Consider the following 12302-nt stretch of genomic DNA (forward strand, 5'->3'; position numbering starts at 1 on the left):
CGCATCCTTAGGAGGTTTGTGCAAAGGGTTTATTTATACCAGAATAAAATCATTTCTTTCTGGACTGTTCCTTTTCATGTAGTTTTTAATACTCCAAATTGTCTTCTTCTTTCCTTTAGACCCGGCAAACCCTACCAACATACGTGAAATTCTTGTAACAACAACTTCCATTGAAATCTTCTGGACGGCCCCGCTAAGTGAGTTCAGTTACTACAAGGTTTTTATAACCACCGAGGCTGGGCAGAGGACCCTCGCTGGAAGAGTAAACGTGGAGGATGATCCAAGATATCGCTTCCAGAATCTGAGTCCGGACTCGGATTACGAGATCGAAGTTGTTGCGCTCCTCCTCGCCAGTGTGGATCCACAGCTTCCCGAGCAGCGAAACGATGACAAAGTGTCGAAGACCTCCCACACAGGTGGGTTTTAACAATATTAATAATAATAATAGTATTCAATATTTATATATCGCCTTCCATGTCACAGACGTCACAAAGCGCTGTACAATTAAAACCATTACAAATCCAGACAATTTTGTAAAAACAGAAGAAACAATTGTTACTACAGAAAACAGCGATATTAAGCATTACAAATCAACAAGTATAACATGAAAAGTAATTCTTGAAAAGGTAAGATAATGTTTAACAAATTCAAATGTATTGGCAGATTGGATTGCTGCTGGTAGCCTGTTCAACAAACGAGGAGCATGTACACATTAACAATTTACTGCTTTTTTGTTCAGGTTTTCTACTGAACTCCAGTATAATCGGTAGACTATTACAAACAGGGCTCCATTTCATAGAGCTGCTTGAGCAAAAAAACACACAAAAAAACAAAAAATAGCCAAATCACTCTGGTGGGATCCAAACCCCACGACCTTTGCAATTGCTAGAGCAGATGGGGTTATTTTTCACAGAACTTGGGGAAAGAACTTAGTATACAGTAGTTATTTGGTGTAAGTGTAACAAAGAAATACTGTTAATTAATCCCGATGAATCTATTGAAATGCAAGCTGAATGTTAGATTGAAGGAGGTTTTAAAATAATCCCGTGGTGACTGTTTTGAATTTCTTTGTCAATAATAATAATATCAAAAAAAGATCTTATTCATGTATAGACCGTATTGAATAGTAACTTTTTGGCTATGAAAGTTTTGATTCTTGGTTTACTTTCTACGGAACATGCACACACACGTGCACAGACGCCATGTCGTAGGGCAGATATTTGGGGGGTGTCGTCATATTCAATACGGTCTATAGGTCAGAATCTGCCTAAAAAGGCACCCAAGGGGATTCACAAAAACAATACAAGTGAGAATGCAAATGCATCCATACAAGCCCAGTGAACATGAAGCCCTCAATTCTAGAGAGAAAAAACGAGCAAATGAGTGATTCAACAAATTCAATGGCATACCACAAGTGATTAGACTGACCCCATGGAAATTTATTGTCAATATACCTGAAACCAGAGTGTTACTTCAGTGTTTAACTTTTTTTATGTTCGACCTTTTCGCCAATTTTAATTTGTTGTCATGCTTGGTCTGTGATTGTTTTCTTTTAAAATAATTTTTTTGTAATTTAATGTTTTTATCCATCCTGTTATTAACGCTGGCGCAGTTGGATGTGGCTTAAAAAAAAATTGTGTGATAAATTATTGTCCCCGCTTCAACAGACCCTGTAGGGAGAACGGACGTCATCGTCCAAGATGTGGCCACCACCTCCATGACTATCCTCTGGGCCAAAGCCACCGAGCCAGCAGTAGATGGCTACTTCCTCTACATCTGGCCATTCGGGGAAACTCGGCCGCAGTTCAGCAGGATCTTCCTCTCTCAGAACGCACAGCAGTCCACAGTGTCACACCAGGTCAGCGACCTCATACCGGGACGGCTGTACCAGATAGAGGTTGAGATTACGCCAAATAGTGCCGTTGCAGACTATGTTCTAACCACCACACAGCGTACACGTAAGTTTGTCCCGACTAACAATTGAGCATACATGTAGTCGCTCCAGGGCTGAAAAGTTAACATTGTATTGGCTTTCCAGTAGTTAAAGAACTATGTGTCTTGTCTACAAGATTTTAAAGCTATTGGTAATTACTGAAAATAATTGTTAGCATAAAAACTTACTTGGTAACAAGCAATGGAGAGCTGTTGAAGTATAAAACATTGTGAGAAACTGCTCCCTCTGAAGTAACGTTTCGAGAAAGAAGTAATTTTCCTCAAATTTGATTTTGAGACCGCAGAATTAGATTTTGAGGTCCCGAACCGAAGCATCTGAAAGCACACAACTTTGTGTGACAAGGTTGTTTTTCTTCCCGCTCGCAGCCTCGACGACCAATTGAGTTCAAATGTTCACAAGTTTGTTACTTTGTGCACATTTTGAGATACACCAAGTGAGAAGACTGGTCTTTGACAATTACAAATAGTGTCCAGTGTCTTTAAAGGGAAAAGCTCCAGATTATCTTTAAGGGTGCTGTAAGTAGAATCAACCCGATGCTAATTAAATATCTATTAATTAATTATTATTGTTGTAACTATTATTTACGCCCTTGGCAGGTCCTAACCCTCCACGGGACCTAAGTTTGGTCTCCAGTACCGCAACCTCCTTAGACGTCAGCTGGTTGGGCCAGTCGAGCGAAGGTGACGTTGACCTCTATCTAGTCTCTCACTTCCCGGCCGATGGGATCACCAGCCCTCTTCTCATTGTTCAACTCGACGCTCAACAACGGGTCAAATTTGAGAACCTCCTGCCTAACAAGGACTATGTAGTGACCGTCAGGGCTCAGTCTGGCGACGAAACTACGAGCGAGACGAGTGAAGAGATCACTGAGACTTTTACAACAGGTACGCTTCATTTTATGCCTATAGGTTTCCAGTTGGAGATGCAAAGGTTTCTTAAAAAAGGACTCAAGAGGGTGCCATTTCAAAATCAGGTGGTTGAGTCATAGGAGTGTATGTTTGATTCGGGTTCGATTCCCGGTCACTACACGTGTGTCATTGAACAAGACGCTATACTACAATTGCTTCTCTTCACTCAGAGGTATAAATGGGTACCTGCGAGGGTAAATGTTGATATTGTGTTTGAAAAAGCTGTCTGAGAGCACAGCAGCTCGGGCTGATACCCCACAGGGAGCTGAGAAAGATTAAAGGATTGCATAGACTCAATGAATAGTGCACTAATGTAAAGGGTATTGATGCAGTTATTGTAAAATGCGCTATATAAGAGTAGGTATTGTTGTTATAATGTTATTATTATTAATTGTATGTGTACTTCTTTACCATTGATCACTAATCACAGCAAGTGCTGGTGAGGCTGAGGTGGTCATCCGCGAAGTCACAACCACCTCCATTCATTTCACATGGGGGGAGGTGACGGGCGAGCACAATGGGTACACTCTTCAGATCAGCGAAGACGCCGGATCGCAGATTGCCCCCCCAGGGCTACCTACAGTAAACGTCTTCCGTAACCTCTTACCAGGTAGAGAGTACACTATTCAGGTGTCCACCAGCAACGATGCCCTGCCCACTGGAAGCAAGGTTGTCCGAACGAGTGAGTTCCTTTTTTTTTTTTGATACGGGAAAGACCCATTTCCGAGTACACATCCTTTTCAAAGTATAGACCCTCATTTGCGCCTTTTTCAATTAGAGTTTGTAATGATTCTTAATAGGTTTTTTACTGATTCTTTACCCTATGGCTTGTGGGAGCGGAGAGGGCAGTTCTTGCATTTTTGGTGTTTTTACTTGGTTCTTTCATCAATGTAACAAGTAAATCATAGTTTTATAAATATTTCTGTATTTTTCAGTTTTCCTTTTTTTAAAGCTTTTTATCAATGTTTTGACATGTAAATTTTATACTTTTATCTTCTTAATGAACAAATAAGTTATTGAATTGATTGAATTGTCTGTTTTATCTGTTTTTAGTGATACATGTCAACGGCTTTTTTTTGCTGTCGGATATCAATACAAAATAAATAAGTCCAGTGTTTGGAAATGGAATACCTGGAAAAATAACAGGTGAAATAGTGTCAAGTGCCTTAACATGTTTGTTTGCACCTTGTGTAGAGCCTACCAGCCCAGCCGGAATCTTCAACGTCAATCCTCAGCTGATTTCCGTCACATTCTCCGTCGCTGCTCCTGGCCAACACAACTTCCAGGACGTCGTCTTCGACTACTTCAAGGTCTCCATCAGCCTGGGGAGTAGTCTCCCACTCCAGGAGGTGTTTATTCCAGCGGACGTGACCGAGCACTCGTTCCGCGATCTGCTACCCAGAACGGAGTACACGCTGTCCGCTGCCGCTGTTTCCGGAACTGGCGAGGGCGCTCAGACGAGTGAACCCATCACACAGGTTTTTACTACACGTAAGTTATAACTGAAGCAGAGCTAATCTCATCAACGTTAAATTTGCATCGGAGATAAGGAAGAATAATTTTGGTTTTAATCTTACACCGATGTGTGTTAGCAATTCTAAAGCAGTGTCTTGCCAAATAGACCACCGTGATTGCCAGGTAGCTAGAGGCAGTTTAAATTCAGACCTGCCATCTCTCCCTGATTCTTAGGAAAAGTTCCCTGAAAATAAAAATAATCTTTCCATGTTTCTGATGAACAAATTTGAAAATCTTCCTAATTCTGAATTATTTTTTTTCACTGTTTTGTTGAAATAATTCTAGATAGCTCCATGATTGTTTTACATAATCTTCCTGATTGCAAGATGTAAATGTTGTTCCTGAAGAAGTTCCTGAAGAATTTTTGCTTAGCTACTTTTTATGCATAAGCAGCTCTATAAAACTCAGCCTTGATCAGAACTGTGCTTAATCATCCATATACAGTTACACCGTCTGCAGGGGAGATAATTATATTGGAGGTGACGAATACAATGATCAGAATCGCATGGGGCGACGGAAACGCATTACCTGGCTTCATTGGATACTCAGTCAGCATCAGTCCGATTGGTCAGAACCCCGATCGGATCGACGAAGTTGAGCGCAGCGCTGTGTTCAGTGGTCTGGTACCTGGACAGCTCTATGACATCAGTGTCACAGTAGATGCCACTACGGACTTTGACGTGAATGCTAAGCAGAGGACAAGTGAGTCATGGTTGTAACAAATACTTCTTTTTGTATTTTTTTTTTCAAGAGAGCCTTTCACCCATTTTAGACAGATGCTCTAGAGTCGTGCTGAACCATACTCTGGTACTATTGGTAATTGTCAAAGACTAGCCATCACAGTTGGTGTATCTCAACATTATGCATAAAATAACAAACCTGTGAAGATTTGAGCTCAATCGGTCTTCGAACTTGCGAGATAATAATGAAAGAAAAAAACACCCTTGTCACATGAAGTTGTGAGCATTTTAGATGGCTGATTTCGAGACCTCAAGTTCTAAATCTGAGGTCTCGAAATCAAATTTGTGGAAAATTACTTCTTTCTCGAAAACTATGGCACTTCAGAGGAAGCCGTTTCTCACAATGTTTTATAGCATCAACCTCTCCCTATTACTCGTCACCAAGAAAGGTTTTATGCTAACATTTATTTTGAGTAATTACCAACAGTGTCCACTGCCTTTGCCTGTCTGAAACCAAAATTTATTTGGGTCGACCAAGAGGCACTCCTAATCGATTTGGTTCGGCGCGACTCTGGGGTGCCTGTTTAAAACGGGTGTTACATCACAGGGCCCGCTGCCCACTTCAAGGAGAGGGCTATACTTAAATGATTTAGGCTATCGGCCCAAGTTAACTGCCACCACGTTGCTAAAACAGGGTTACCCTCTTTATAGTCTGGAAGGTTGTATACATAGGTATCATCCACTAGGAGCCTGACTGATAGAGCAGAAGGCACTCTTTTTACGAAGCAATTATGGTTAGTGCCTTGCTCAAGGAGATTCAAACCGACACTCTGGCACTGACAACACCTGATCTTTGGTCCGTCAAAGTTTGGCCATGACACGCCTTGAAGTGGCTATATGGCTAAGAGATTTGTTTTGTAACCTCGCGACGTCAATTATGGAATTTTATATTTAAGTTAAAGAATCAACCCAAGGTAGTTTCTACGTTTCTTGCTATTTGGCTTGGTCTCAATAGGGATTGTGAATTTCTTGAAATTTGTCAACTAATTTTATTTGGGGGGGGGGAGGGATACACATAATTGGTAACAAACAGACTGTTCGCAAACAGTACCATGCCATCATTACATGTTTTAATGTTTGTATTTTTTTTATTCCTTGTGAATATTTGTTTCTTCTTCCTTTTGCATAATAAAACACAGTCCCAAACCCACCTGGACGCATTTTCATTTCCTCCGTGGTCAAACCAACGTCTTGCCGGCTCTCCTACATCTTACCGACCGATATCTTTGGGGCTTTTAACATTTACTACACGGAGCTTGGACTACAGATGCGACAGCTTGCCGGCAAAGTCAACCAGAACACCAGTACCTTCAATGTCATGGGACTCCAGCCTGAGAAGGAGTATGCGATCGCTATAGAAACGGTTTCGGGCATCGGTGAGGATCAGACTACCAGTGAACCGTCAACTTCTTCATGCAGTACTGGTAAGTGCTGTGGGCACGATTTCACAAATCCATCGTAAGACAAATTGTCATTATCACGATAGTGATTTGTATTGTGACTTCACATTTCACTAAAGCAACTACGATTGACTTGCAGTTACGATCAATCTTAGCTCTTTGTGTGATATCGGCCCATGGGGTCGCTTTGTCAATCTTAACAATAATAAATAATAATAAGTAAGACATGTAAAACGCATTTTCAAGAGATACAATACGCTGCTAAAGAATGCTGCAAAATAGCCAGAGAAGATAACAGATGCGTTTTGAATCTACATTTGAAAGTCTGAAGTGAGTTGATGTTGCGAGTGTGTGGCTCAGCCTGAACAATGAGGCTTGATGTCACATTTCTCAGTTTGTGAAAAACACCAGATAACTGCCTTGAGCACACGGCCGAATTCTGTAAGATGAACCTTTGACCTTTCATCGTTTTCACTTGGATTCGCAGTCATTTCACAGTCAATTCACCTGGCATCCATTTCACTCAGATCGAGATTGTATCCAATGAAATTATTGTATCCAATGAAATCATTGCATCCAATGAAATCATTGTATCCAATGAAATCATTGTATCCAATGAAATCATTGTATCCAATGAAATCATTGTATCTAATGAAATCATTGTATCCAATGAAATCATTGTATCTAATGAAATCATTGTATCCATCTGTAAGACCAGTACCTGTCTTTATCCTACTATTGATATTAATTAATAGTTAGCTAAAGCCAGGGTTTGTATTTGTAATGATAAAATGTTATTTGTGCAATTCGGTTTATTTCCACTCAATCAATTAGAGTAAACATTGGGTGCGTTCGATTAGCTTCCCTGGGTCGACCCCGGTCTGCCCTTGGTACAATCGAATAGCTTTGACGTCATTCCAGGGGCTCACCCGGGTCAGCCCCAAGTGCCCTGCTTGTGGAATAGGTCACTTGGGGCTGGCCCGAGGTGCAAATGTCACCACTAGTGGGCGAGTGATCGTTCGATAAGCTCTTGTCAGGGGCTCACCCGAGTGAGCACCGCGGAGTCGACACAGGGAAGCTAATCGAACGCACCCCAATATACACATACAGTACTTTATAAAGAATGTCATGATTAAGTGATGACAGTCTCCTAAATTTTGACTTCCTTACAATTTGTTTCTAGGTGCTCTCCAGCCGCGGACAGTTTACTTCACCGACGTGACGTCCACAACCATCGATATTCTCTGGCTCGGAAACAACAGCATCAATCTCTTGACGATTGTCTCTGAGGACCCTCTGACAGACCCGTATGAGGAGATCACAGGTAGTTCGAACACCCATCAGTTTACCGGTCTGGACCCCTCCACCAAGTATACCATCTCGGTAAACCCCGGAGCGCAGTCGTCTGATTTCAGTGGAGTCACCAAAACAAGTAAGACTGTGCATCAGAGCGTTGACAGGTTGCATACTGTATTCCATGTTTTTACAATCGTTGTTTTTTTGCTAGATTTATTGATTGTATTCCTCATCCAGTCCTGGTCAAGTGGGTTTTTGATGACGTGTTTTAATCCTACCTTCTATTTGCTTACTGTTTTTACTATAGTGCTATTTTATTATTGTAAATCATCACGTCCAATTTGGCTTGTGGGCATGTTTTATTGATTGTATTCCTCCAGTCCAGTACATGTTTTTTTTTTAATAACGTGTTTTAATCCTACTTGCAATTTTCTTAATGTTTTTACTATTTATTGCTATTTAATTGTTGTAAATTATGTCCAATTTGGCCTGTGGGCCACGAAATGTGATACTAATAAAACGAAATGAAATGAAATGAAAGAGACTGACACTACACTGAAACCTCTGAACACCTATAAATAGGCACACCTCTCTCATATCTCTTCAGTCTCCTGACGATGATTAGATCAACCTAGTCGAAACGTTGAGACCAATTTAAGACCTTACTCCGCGGCAGTGCAGTAAATAAGAATTCTATAAGCTAAAGTAGTAGTCCCTGCCGATTTTCTATACCCTCTGCCCAGGTAGTAGTTGAAAAGCAGGAAAGTTCTTTTCAGAACTGAGAAGTCTCCCGAATATCCGATAAATCTACTCCGCGGTAGTAGAATAAAGAATGACAGTTCTCTAAGAACAAACTCTTCCATGCAAGTAGATACACACATGGTGTTACCGCAAACCAAATATATATTGATACCTCACCATGCAATGCCTCAAATCCTATTTACATGAAATAATTACACACAATCATAAATAAACTACTGAACATAAATTAGATTAATAAAAAAATAATAAAAAAATAAAAAAAAACCCACAATACCACAATGGAATCAAACTGAAACCAACTGAACAACATCTTGTTAATAATTCTTCTCCTGTCAGGGCCTGAGAATGTAGAATCCATCGCGTCACTGACTGAAAACCCAACCACCTTGGATGTCACCTGGACTGAACCTGCTGGAAAGTTTGACTTCTACCAGGTTAAATATTTTGACTCCGATGGCCGTGAATTTCTTGGCAGTCCCCTACTTGATGACATTGAACTGCAGTAAGTTAATTTGATTACTATAACAATAAACAAATAATAAAAACTTGTTCTTATAAAGCGCATTTTACAGTAACGAATCAAATGCCCTTTACATTAAGAAGGGTGGCATGGTTGGCGTGTGCGTAAAGCGCTCGCCTCTCACCAAGGTGACCCCAGTTCGATTCCCGGACGGGGCCATATGTGAGTTGAGTTGTGCGTTGGTTCTCTGCTGTGCCACAAGGGTTTTCCAGAACAACCGGTTTTCCTCCCTGAGGAAAAATCAAAATATCAATCTTGGCTGTGCTCTGTGGTCATAATGGGTTGTTGTGGCTGGCAGCCAAAGGCGCCCTTGCATGCCTGCTTCTTGAACACCTTGTAGACACGTCCTGCGCAATTCAGCTCTTAGCTGCGAGTAAGGATGATTAGCCCCCCCAAATTATTATTATTATTATTATTATTACATTGTATTAGACACATCTTTTCAACCAAGTATTTGAGAAAATGGTTTGATTTCTACCCTTCGATGTTTTCTTTGATATTTGCATTTGTATTGTATTTCTCTTCAACATGTTCTGGATTTCTTCTTAGCTTAGGCTTACGTTTCAATTTTGGTTACTGTACATGTAAATATTATTCTTTGTATTTAGCGCCATGAGCACTTTGATGGATTTGTGCGCTTTATAAGTTCTCATTATTATTATTATTATTATTATTATTATTATTATTATTATTATTACCCTGTTCATTGGGCCACAGACATTCCTGTAATCTTTCTTAGCTACCTGGGGAGAATACATCCCCAGGCTGCCATAGGACTCCAAAGGCTTTCTCAAATAAAAGTTCTCTCTGGTACCTATTTACAATGTATACACCCCTTGGTCAAGATAAGAAAAGTGTTGTGTTTAAGGACACAAGTGCCATGACTGTGAGTTGAACCCTCGTCCCCATGACTAAACCACCAGATCTTGAATACCGCACGACCATGACACCCTGAAAACGTTGCTCTGTTATTTTCTTCTTTTTTTCCCTGCAAAAATCTCAACAACCATTATGAAGTTGAAACTTCTACTGTACAGTTAAATTATATTACATACATATTCATTCACAGTGAATATGGGATTCATGTCATCCCCCCAAAAAATTGATCTAAAAAGGTATCAAAACCCTTCAACAAAGAAAGTATTTCATCTAGTAAAGTTAATACAGGCATGTGATTCCTCAGGACCAACTATCTTATTTAAAGACTCTCAAAAGTGTTTATAAATGCACAAGTTTTTGCACGGTGTAATCTTTTTTTTTTTACCAGCAAGATCAATTGAAAAGTAAATGGCCTGATGTTGATCCTCGTTCTACTAGAGTCTTTCCTGAAGGCTAAATTGCTCACTAAAAAATCTTCAAAATTTATCAAAACCCTTTAACTTATTGTTTCTCAACAGGCACACCATTCATGGTCTTACCCCTGACATGCCGTACCTGGTTACACTGTGGGTCATGGCATACAACAATGAGAGAAATGGCTACCTGGAGAGTGAATATGCAGTAGAGCGTGCAGCTCGAACTAGTGAGTATTTAGACTTGAGGCACTGGACACTATTGGTAATTAATCAAAACAACTGTTGGCATAAAAAACTTACTTACTTGATAACGAGCAAGGGAGAGCTGTTGATCGAATAAAACCGTGTGAAAAAAACGCTCCCTCTGAAGTAAGTTATTTGGAGAAAGAGGTAAATTCATACTCAAGTTATAAAAAACTTAATCTGAAGTCTTTTATTATGCATCTAAAATTACACAAATGTTTGCAACGAGGCTGTTTTTTCTTTCATTTTTCTCTTGCAACTTCAGTGACCAATCGAGCCAAAATTTTCATTATTTTGTTATTTTATGCATATTTCGGGATACACCAAGCAAGAATACTGGTCTTTGACAATTAACAAATGTATCCAGTGCCTTTAGCTGTTTTGTTGTACAAAACCCCATACAAAGAATCTGCTTTTTTTTTTGTTTCGAGCGCGTCACATGATATATCTTGCTTTTTATGAGAGATTCTCAACATAGCTCAGTTAGTAGAATGTCACCACGTTAATACAGAGGTTGCATATTCAAGTCTCGCACAAGTCCAATTATTCTTTATTAAACCCAAACTATCAAAGGAAACTTTATGGAAAGGTTTGCGGTAACACCATGTAATGACTATCTCTGTTACCGCAAACTTTTCCATATCGTATTTCCACCATGCAAAGTTTCAAATTTTACTTAAAGGCAGTGGACACTATTGGTAATTAGTCAATATATTTATTAGCATAAAACCTTACTTGGTAACGAGAAATGGGGAGAGGTTGATAGTATAAAACATTGTGAGAAACGGCTCCCTCTGAAGTGCTATAGTTTTTCCAGAAACAAGTAACTTTCAACGAATTTGATTTCGAGACCTCAGATTTAGAATTTGAGGTCTCGAAATCACACAAACGCACACAACTTCGTGTGCAAGGATGTTTTTTCTTTCATTATTTTCTCGCAACTTCGATGACCGATTGAGCTCAAATTTTCACAGGTTTGTTATTTTATGCATATGTTGAGATACACCAAGTGAGAAGACTGGTCTTTGTCAACTACCAGTAGTGTCTACTGACTTTAAAGGAAAATTCTTTGGGTGTAATTTTTAAATTTTTTTATAAATTTTTTTATCCCCAGCACAAGTACTACCAGATCAAGTTATCATCCAGGACTTTACCACAACAGATATCTCTATTGTCTGGTCTCATGCTGCTGGCACCAACCTGTACCAGCTGTATGTCTATCCAGAGGGTGAGCCAAGGCCAGACACCGGTGACATAGAACCCGGGACCACCGCACTGCCGAACGATCTGTTGTACCACACCTTCTCTGGTCTGTCGTCGGGCATTCTGTATAACGTAGACATCAGCTATGGTGGGCAGTTTTACAATGCTCAGCAGAGAACAAGTATGTAGATTTTTCCTTTTCTATTTCAATCAATCGATCAATCAATCAATTGTTAAGGTGCCAATCCAACAGTCATTGCTCATAGCGTCGTACAGTGGGCTTTCAAAATAAAAGGTGAGGTTTTATCAAAGTTGTGAATTTGGCTGATGAAGTAGATTGTCCAATGTTCTGTGGAAGATGATTCCACATCCTTGGTGCTGCGATAGAAAAGTATAGTTCTTTGCCCCAGTTTGGAACTCGCTTGGGTTACGTTTCAAATTGCACGCAATTTCTCAAATGCTACAA

At 40.0% G+C, this 12302-nt stretch overlaps 1 protein-coding gene across 1 annotated transcript in view; it reads left to right on the forward strand.

Moving 5' to 3' along the window:
- The window catches only part of LOC117291422, a 156123-nt gene that overhangs the window by 10840 nt on the left and 132981 nt on the right, over nucleotides 1-12302 (forward strand). Inside the window, exons 9-19 of the mRNA XM_033773076.1 lie at nucleotides 120-416; nucleotides 1668-1958; nucleotides 2551-2838; nucleotides 3293-3544; nucleotides 4057-4353; nucleotides 4822-5079; nucleotides 6257-6541; nucleotides 7701-7949; nucleotides 8912-9077; nucleotides 10493-10617; nucleotides 11748-12017. Of these exons, the coding sequence (XP_033628967.1) occupies nucleotides 120-416; nucleotides 1668-1958; nucleotides 2551-2838; nucleotides 3293-3544; nucleotides 4057-4353; nucleotides 4822-5079; nucleotides 6257-6541; nucleotides 7701-7949; nucleotides 8912-9077; nucleotides 10493-10617; nucleotides 11748-12017 (2778 nt within the window). The remainder of the gene's footprint in view (nucleotides 1-119; nucleotides 417-1667; nucleotides 1959-2550; nucleotides 2839-3292; nucleotides 3545-4056; nucleotides 4354-4821; nucleotides 5080-6256; nucleotides 6542-7700; nucleotides 7950-8911; nucleotides 9078-10492; nucleotides 10618-11747; nucleotides 12018-12302) is intronic.

This window comes from Asterias rubens, chromosome 6, assembly GCF_902459465.1.
Source record: "Asterias rubens chromosome 6, eAstRub1.3, whole genome shotgun sequence".
NCBI classification, from domain to species: domain Eukaryota; kingdom Metazoa; phylum Echinodermata; class Asteroidea; order Forcipulatida; family Asteriidae; genus Asterias; species Asterias rubens.